The 8698-nt window shown below is 51.1% G+C and overlaps 1 protein-coding gene across 3 annotated transcripts; it reads right to left on the bottom strand.

Annotated features, from left to right (window-relative positions):
- Window positions 1-195: 195 nt before the first annotated feature.
- Window positions 196-8601, bottom strand: FRS3 (fibroblast growth factor receptor substrate 3). 3 transcript variants are annotated; one of them, XM_015600213.2, is made up of 8 exons: window positions 7639-8601; window positions 7205-7348; window positions 6570-6803; window positions 6127-6215; window positions 5024-5210; window positions 2852-3013; window positions 1811-1968; window positions 272-1521 (listed from the first exon to the last, which is right to left on the bottom strand). In XM_015600213.2, the coding sequence occupies exons 4-8, from the start codon at window positions 6190-6192 to the stop codon at window positions 610-612; spliced, it is 1485 nt and encodes a 494-aa protein (XP_015455699.1). In that variant the 5' UTR covers window positions 6193-6215; window positions 6570-6803; window positions 7205-7348; window positions 7639-8601; the 3' UTR covers window positions 272-609. The 3 variants fall into 3 exon arrangements, with proteins under 3 accessions (XP_015455701.1, XP_015455699.1, XP_015455700.1); XM_015600214.2 differs by having other exon boundaries at window positions 8280-8601; XM_015600215.2 differs by lacking the exon at window positions 6570-6803 and having other exon boundaries at window positions 196-1521; window positions 7205-8601.
- Window positions 8602-8698: the final 97 nt, after the last annotated feature.

Below are 8698 nucleotides of genomic sequence, written 5' to 3'. Positions count from 1 at the left end.
TCCATTCCTGGCAACTTTAAGTTCTGGTCGAGGGCTTCTTGGAGAAAAAGAAATGGTCAGAGACTTGTTCGCAAAAACCATAACCACTCCAAACTTCCCAGAATGAAGCCCCTACATCTATTAGGCCTCCCCTATCCACCCCGAGAACCATGTCAGAAAAGATGCCCTAAGAATCTGATATCATCCACCAAACCGGAATTTAAAAATAATTATATTAATAATAAATATGTTAAATTACATTTGAAACAATAAATAGAAAAATAAACTGATAAATAAAATCAACAGGTACAAAATGTTTCAAAATTTCAACCAAAAAAATACACAGACGACAGACAAGACGAATGGACATAATGGGAGGGTGCTAACTGCAGTCATGGGAACCTTTCACAGTTACATCACGGCTCCCCCATTTGGCCACCCTCTTCTTTCTCCAATTTGGAGACCAGGTGACTCAATGGCTGCTATCTTTGGGGACTCCAGCCAGCAAAAGGAAGCATCTGATTCCACCTCAATGCCCTTCTGCAAAGCACTCCTGAACCCTGGGGTGTGTGGGTTCAGAGGATGGGAGCGTGAGGCAGAGGCTGGACCGGGGCGGGGCAGAGCAAGTCCCTACAGAGGCAGGTCAGTGCTGTTGTGCCGGGTTTTCCGTGCAGTGCCATCGTCTCGGGGCAGAGCCCTCTGCAGGTTGGACATGGCCACGGTCTTTTTGAGGTCAATCACGGCATAGGAGTCTGAGCTGCGGGCAGGGTGGGTGGTGGGCACAGGGGCTCGGGGGACCGCAGGGTTCTGGGGCTCCTTGGGGTGGTCTCCACCCCAGCCCTTCAGCTCCACCTGGATGTAGTTGAGCTGCCTCGGGGGCTCGGGGCCCGGCCTGCGGAAATCAAAGTTGAAGACCCTAGGGGAGCCTCGGCGGCGGGTCAATGGCACAGGGAAGCTGCCATGGCTGCGGAGGACAGCCCGGGTGCTGGTGGGCTTCTGCAGTGGGGTCTCGTCCTCCTCGCCATCAGGGAAACCATTGGAGGAGGGTGTGAGCCCATCCCTTGAGTCTCCGTCATCCCCAGCCTCCTCCCCCAACTGCTGGGCATGGTTCTCCCACACAGGGGGCAGGGAGGGCAGGTTCTCATAGTGCAGCAGGGCAGCCCGGCGGTGGGAAAGGCCATTCCAGCCCAGCTCCTCTGGGCTCAGTCTCCAGCTGGCCCCTGGCCGCAGCCCCCCGCCGACATTCTCATAGGTACACTTGGGCTGGGCTGGGCACTCGGAAAGGCCCTCATTGTTGTTGTGGTGAGGGGGGTCGCGCAGGCTGGGGCAGAGGCCCTGGCACTTCACCATGTGCCGCCGAGCAGGGGTTGGACCCAACACGAACTTCACCTGGCCTGGCTGCAAGAACACCTGTGGGTCCTGGTGGTTGGGACCATGGGCCTGTGGAGGCAGGGGTGCCCGACCCTCAGGCAGGGGCTGCAGGCAGTGCCGGCTCCTGAGGTGGTCATCCTCACTGGCTGGCGTGTTGACGTAAGTGTGGGACTGGGAAGGGAAGAAGAGTCTGGGTTAAGCAGGAGTGTCCAAGGGCAGGGAGAAAGGAGAGAGCAGAAAGGACAGGGTGAGAACAAGAAGCACAGGGGAAAAGAGCTGGGGTTTCCTCCTCTTCCTTTTCCTCTCAACCTTCGAGAGAGGCTGCTTCCCTTTCTGGGGACAGAAGGGACCCTATCCATTTTCTTTCCCCGATGACCCTTATTGGAAGGAGGTGCCATATATCCTGACCCCCCATTCCCACCCAGACCAACAGGGAGGGGTGGGGCAGCTGCTTGCTCACCTGCTCATCAGGGACAATGAGGGCATGGGTGGACTCTTCACCAAGTGAAGGGTGTCGTAGGTTGCTTGTCGAGGGGTGCCGGGGTGCTGAGAATCGTGGGGCCTCTCCTGGGCAGCCAGGGAAGCCATTGGAGAAACTGGAGACAGTGTAGCCTAGAGCTGGGCACAGAGGAGCCAAGCCCAGGTGAGGGGTCCTTAAATCACCTGACAACTACCTGCAACCATGTGTGTGGGATCCTGGGACTTCTCCATTTGGGGGGAGATGCTCCCAAGACCCCTAAGATAGTTAGCCCTACCGAACCAGCAGTCCCTCATTATCTTTCACCTCTCTATTCTTAAAACACCACCCTTTCCCTCAGTGGGGCTCAGCTTGAACCCCATTACACTTCCTCCATCATAGCCTGACCTGAAACACTTAAGGCACACCTTGTCACCAATGGATCAACCCTTCGCCCTCAGTCTAGCTATGCCAGTGAGCTCTAGAGAAGCTCCTTAAAATCAGGGACTGTGTTTCTATTTCTTCTGCCCCTCTCAGACCGGCCCATGGAGTGCAGAACTCAGAGCAGTTGCTCAGTGCGGACTCAGTGAATGAACAAGCAGAAATTGTGAGAACCGCTCCAGAAACAGCTCATGGGCAGAGATGCCTGCATTAGCCTTCAGGAAAGGTATATGGGTATGACCCAATAGACAGAAGGAAGAAAGCAAAACAGTTCCAGACTGCTGTTTCCATGGAAACCCAATGTCTTCCTGTCTGCTCCTTACCATTAGTTAATACAAGTGTCAGGGCTCCCCAGCCTCTGCTGGAGTCATCTGATTGGCCCAGACCAGGCCTTATCCATCCCAAGAGTGGTTCTGATGATGGATACTGGTACTGGAAGGCTGGCTCACCCAGCCATCCCCCAACCTGCCTGCCTGATTCATGCCTCCAAGACTGGTACTTCCTGGGCCTGTGCTTGTGTGTGTGTGTGTGTGTGTGTGTGTGTGTGCGTGTGTGTGTGTGTGCGCGTGCGCATTGGGGTGCTGAAGACAGGGCTCTCCTCACCGTTGGGAGGCTGGGGGGCCCGCGGGAGGTCGATTTCAGCTGGGTGGCTGTTGCGTGTAATGATGACTGGCTCTTCCATCACGTTGATGCTGTTGCACTGCATCAGATCCTGAAGGAGGTTGAAGATTTCCTCGGCCCGGGAGCACTTGAATGCAAATATCCCTAGAGCAGGAGGGAGAAATGAGGCTCTTCTGACCCTATGCCCGACAGGGAAGGATAGAGAGGCTGACATGATGCACAAAGCTCAGGAAATGTCCCTGAACTTCAGTCCCAGGCCTGCAAGAGCGTGGGCTAGCCCCCCTCATCCTGAGTACTCTTCCCAGCACACTCTGAAATTCAAGAGCTATGGGAGAAGCTGGGCCCAAGCCCCTGCCCCCGCTCTCTCACCATCTATTACTGTCTTGAAAACTGACACGTCAGTTACAGTCTTCTGAGGTTAAATCTTTTTTATAAGGTTTGTGTATATACACAAGGGTGAGGGAAAGAATAAAAATCAAAGTGGAAAGGATAATATCAGATGAGTGACCACTCCTCCTCACATGCTGCCCCATCTCCCTCTGCCTACCACTCCCTATTCCCCAGAGAATTGAGCTCCACTCAGGGCACCAGCCATTGGCTCTATGCCCAACAGCCCCAAAGCTCTTAGAGGGCAGAGGGTCTGTCCTGTTCACTGCTTGTTCACTGGGTACTTAGTCCAGAGCCTGGCCAGAGAGCACATGTCTACTGTGTATAGGCCCATGACCTCATGGAGCTTAAACTCTGGAGCAGAAAGGAAGAAAAGATAAGCCGACTAGGTAAAGAACAAATATGGCAAAATGATCATGTGGCTCCTCAATGCAGTCAGCCTTACAGCCCCTCAAACTCTAAAGCAGCAGCTCAAAGTCCCAGGGACAGCAGGACTGGACTGAGCACCTGTGACTCAGGGAATCCAAAGATGCCCTCGGATGTCATGTCGGTTTGGGATTCTGCACCAACAGTTCCTTTTCATGTTACAGTGAGGCCTGGGACTCAGTGAAGGCTACTTGGGGTATGTGAGTGTGTATATCCACAAAAAGATAGATTAAGCTAAGCTGGGGTATGGGACAACTGAGATTTGCAGGAATGGGACAGGAAGGATAGAGGCAGGAAAAAAAGACTATGTTGGCGAGCTATGCTGAGAGCTACAAAAGGCTGAGAAAGCCTGGAGTCTTAGAAGAACCCTAGGGGCCTATAGCAGCCCTTCCAGGATCCCAAGTGTGGATCAAACACCACCAGGGAAGAAGCCCCTTCCTTCCTGTTCTCTGCTCACCCAGCATTAACTGCCTCTGCCTCATGAGCTCCAAGGGTCAGATGCTGGAGAGGAAAGCTCCCCTGACCGACACAAGCTAAGAGACTTGCTGTCGTGTTGGCAGCCTCATCAGAGGAACTTGTTCATTTCAACTCTACAGTCACAACCCAAACCACATCTAACACAATCCTGTGCAGGACTCCTATAGAGCTCAGGTCTGGAACCTAAAACGTAAGCCCAGACCATGCTACTCCTTCAAAGAGCAATGGTTGGTTTTAGCCTTGACCTCATGGAACAACCCAGCATTCCCTGACCTCTGAATTCAGGGAGAAAGGGGAATATGGGAGAAGACATCATGCTCCATTGTTCACAGGTGATGAAGGACAAAGATTAATCTATTGAGAGTTACTCTACATTGAAACCCAAGAGTCCTGCCTCCTCAAATCTATTATTCCCAAGGCATATCAGCCCCAAGGATACCAGAGCTTCCTGCCTGACCTTTCATCATATACAGGGTCTAGGGTATACGACCTAGGGGCTCAGAAGAAAGTCTGTTCCTACTTGGCGGGGGCAACGGTGACCCTTGAAACTCATATAACAGAGGGAGGAAGAATCACTTGCTTTTCCCAAACAGGCTCTGGCCTGGGAGGAATGGCTTTTCCCATGGGCTTTTCTCACAAAGGGACCCAGAGCAGCAATGACTAAAGCAAAAAGGGCACTGGCCTGGGAGTCCACTTAGTTCTGTATTAACATGCTATTGCTCTTGGCCATGACCCTTCTCCTCGTTGGGTAACACCTGCCAAGTCAACAGACTTCCCACAATCCTGAGCTACAACTTCCAGCCCCAGTACCTGGCCCAGGTGCACAAGCACCTATTCCAGTGTGGGAAAGGGGCTGGTACTCACCTTGGCCTGTCTGACACCGGCGTCCACTCTCAAAAGAGAAGAGGTTGGAATCATAGCCATAGCGCCGCAGGCAAAGGTAGGGCCAACGGACAGCCTCACGCCGATGCAGATGAAGCACCAGCTCGCTTTGTGTCAGCTCCATCACCCCAGAGCCAAGCTCCACCCCCTCATCATCCACATTCGTCACCTGAGGGAAGGTGGGGACAGAGGGTCAATAAGCAAGTCCAATAAATGTGTATATGGGTCTTGAGCCACTGGGAGGCAGGCTGATGATGCAGGGCGAGAGCTAGGGCACTGAGGGGCTCACCTGACTCACCAGACTCTATGGAATGCCACATGATTACTCAGTGCTACTGATCCATGACAATTCTTTAGACCTCAATTTTATCATTTGGACAGTGAGAGAAGGAAGGGTGCTTAGCTGACCTCCAAGGTCAGATGGTTGGACAACCAAGGTTGGATGACCTCGGACGGTTCATGGCTCAGTATCCAAGGACCAGATGTTAATGGCAGAAGGCGTTCGATTTTAAGCTCAAATCTTAAGACTCTGGGAGAGTAGAACTCAAGGCAGAATACATACATACCAGCTCTACCACCTCTCCAACTGGAGACCCTGGCTGAGGGCTCCCTCTTGTGGTTAGCAGGAGAAACCTGTGCCTCACTGGGCAGGGAGTCAGAAAGGGGCTCCCTCTACAGGGAGGTAGGAGGGGCCAGAGGTGCACAGGTCCACTGGGCTGGCATTAGCTTCCCAAAGCAAACAGCAAAAAACATACTGCTTACGTGTTTTAAGCACTGTTTTAAATACTTACTATATAATTATCTCGCAAATACAGACTTTTGTTGCTTTCTCCAAAGAAGATATATTTATAGTTACAAAAACATACTGACATGAGTGAACATTCTAAAATCATGATTTTTGCTACTGTATTATGGCATTTCTTCTCTTAGTAGTACCAAGAGCCACACAAACAACAGCGGCCTGTGTTCCTCCTCAAGCCACCTCAGAGGCCCTGATCTTTAGAGAGGCTGAGGCAACTGGACAGCTCAGGGCCAGAGCCCAGTAGACCATGTTGAGAATCAGGAGAGGAGAGGGCTGTGGGTACCTTGAACTTGGTGGGGTGGTTGTCTGGGATGCTGTCTCTGTTCAGGCAGCTGCAGCAGCTCCCCATGGTGTCAGAGCAGCCAGCCCACCCTAGGGAAAAACATAAGGGATAAGAAAGTCATCAAGGTCAACTCCAAAAAAGCCCCACTCTGGGGAACTCTGGCAGAACCACCTTGATGTGATCACCTACTCTGCCCAAGAAACTATACAACATTCCTTCCCGCATGGAATTCCCACTCAACCCAGGGCCACACACTGGATAAATATTAACTCAAGTTAGGATGTGTTAAGGATTAATGCTGACAGGAGATGAAAACAGCTTCACAGAGGTGTTATTTGATGTGGACCTTGCGAATCACGTAGGATTTAGGCCAATACGATAGGGAAGGGAAGCCTGGACAGCAGGAAAGCATGGATTTAAGTAGGGACCCAGAAATGACTTACATCAGAAGGAGTTGAGTGCCGACCTGGGGCCTCATTCAGATGCAGCAAAGAAACTAACTCGGGAATCCCACTTTGGCCCGTACTTCTTTTCTAACTCATCCTTCCAACATCATCCAAATCCTCTCTTTTCCTCCTTCACCACAATCCCAACATTCACTTCAACTATCTTTTTGATGTTCTCTCCAAGTGAGGTGCTACATTATGGTCAAAAGATAAACTCAGAAGACGGAACACCTAAAGCAGAGCACAATTTTTATAACTTTGGTTAGGCATTTATTCATCTAAAAAAAATTAATGCTAGGTTTGCTTTTGAACAAAGAGGAGACAGAGGCCTTACTATCTGGCTATTCCCTCCAAGATATGGCACTTGAATTGTATGTCACAACAGGCAAGACCCATATCTAAGATGGAGAGGATACCACTAGACTTGAGTGACCTGAGGGAGCAAACACATGGACTGATCCCAACCAGAAATTAAGAGTTTGCAATTTGCTGCAAGAAATGAGTCTGTAAGATTAAATATCCTTCTAGAACTCTGCCTGAATGTACAAAACTTTGAATAAGCCTGACCTGCACCTTCCATTTCTCCCAACTTGGGAAACTTTAGGAAAGTGGCTCCTACACACAGCTCTTACCTCACCCAGGCCATTGGGGAGGAGACCATGAGAGGGGCATGAGGAAGGACCCCTACTTTATTCCCCTCGCTCTTGGTGGGGCATCATGGCAAGCAGTCTGTAGAGAAGTCACCTGGATTCCTCTGGGACACACCTGGGGCTCACCTAGCATAGGAGACAGAGACCACAGGTTAATGGAAACCTTCCATCCTTACACCAACTGTTAATGAAACTGACTTGCCGTCAGTCCATCCCCCCTGAGTATCTGTCCCAGGTCTTAATGGGATAGAAACACCAAGAAAGAAAGAAAGATGAAGGGCAAAGGGGCCACAAATACCCAGCTCCATAGGCGGAAGAGACTCCCCTAGCACAGAGTTTGAAGTCTGAGGCAGCCCAAGACCTTTTAAATGGCCCCTAGACTCCATCTGAATCCAACACCAAAACCATCACCTTACCTTTGCAGAGAACTTTAACTCTACAAAGAGCTTTCTGGAAAGGACACTATGATGTACTGGAAAGAGCGCTGGCTTAAGATTTAGGAAACCAATATCCTAGTCTGTTTTGTTGCTACTAAATATCTGGAAGACTGTAAAGTCAATCACCCCCCACTCCCGATTTCTACCCCAAGGCCTTAGTTTTTAAGGGAAATATCTGTAAACTGATGAGCTTCTAGCTTAACCTCTAGAGGTTAAATATGTAGGACGACATCACTAAAATAGACATTTTCCTCTTCCAGGACAATCTCCTTTAATCTCACATTTGGAAGCTTGATATTTTCCTGTTCTCCAAGTTCTGAAAGGCCTAAAATTTTTAACATAAACCAAAATTTCAGGGATCTGAGCCCCAGGTAGACAAGATGACAAACCAGGACTTTTGGAGACCCTTGAAATCCCACCCTCCTCTCTGGAAAAACGATATAATTTCCAAGGGCCCCTTGTGCTCTGCATTCTTGGAAAACTTCCCCTTCACAGCCCAATGAAAGGGATTACTTTGGGTGGAACGGGAGTAGGGGGCTCAGGTCTGGGATAGGTGTGGATTAGAAACGGGAGTTAGAGGTTACACTGCCTCAAAATATGAGAGGGCTGGGGAAACGAACAGTTTTCTGGATATGAACGTGGTGCAAGACGAATGGTGGTCGTGGTGGTCCCGATGGATCAGAGGAACTTCAGGGAGGTGGAAGCATTTGGGGGGCATCCAGGAGAGAAAGGTGGCTCTGTGGGCGTAGCACGGGAAATCGCAGGAGTGAGGGTTCTGAGGGCACCAAGACGTGCGAAGGTGTGTCGGGGTAGTGGGGGTGGGGTGGTTCTGTGACGTGAAAGGCAGATTTAGGTTGCAGGATTGTCAGGGAGATTTCTAGACACCGGAAAGGAACGGGGGAGGTTGGGGCCGCGTGTCGTCCCTGGATCCCCCCGCAATCCCGGGGCTCCCCACCCTCCCGCCCAGGGCTTCCTCGGGTGGGAGCCGAGACTGCGGCGCGGCACGGTGCGACCTCGATGGAGCCGCCTCGTCCCCGCC

Source organism: Pteropus alecto, unplaced genomic scaffold, assembly GCF_000325575.1.
Source record: "Pteropus alecto unplaced genomic scaffold, ASM32557v1 scaffold7, whole genome shotgun sequence".
Classification (NCBI taxonomy): Eukaryota; Metazoa; Chordata; class Mammalia; order Chiroptera; family Pteropodidae; genus Pteropus; species Pteropus alecto.
Note: the sequence above shows the minus strand (reverse complement) of the source record. Positions and strands in the feature narration are given on the sequence as shown.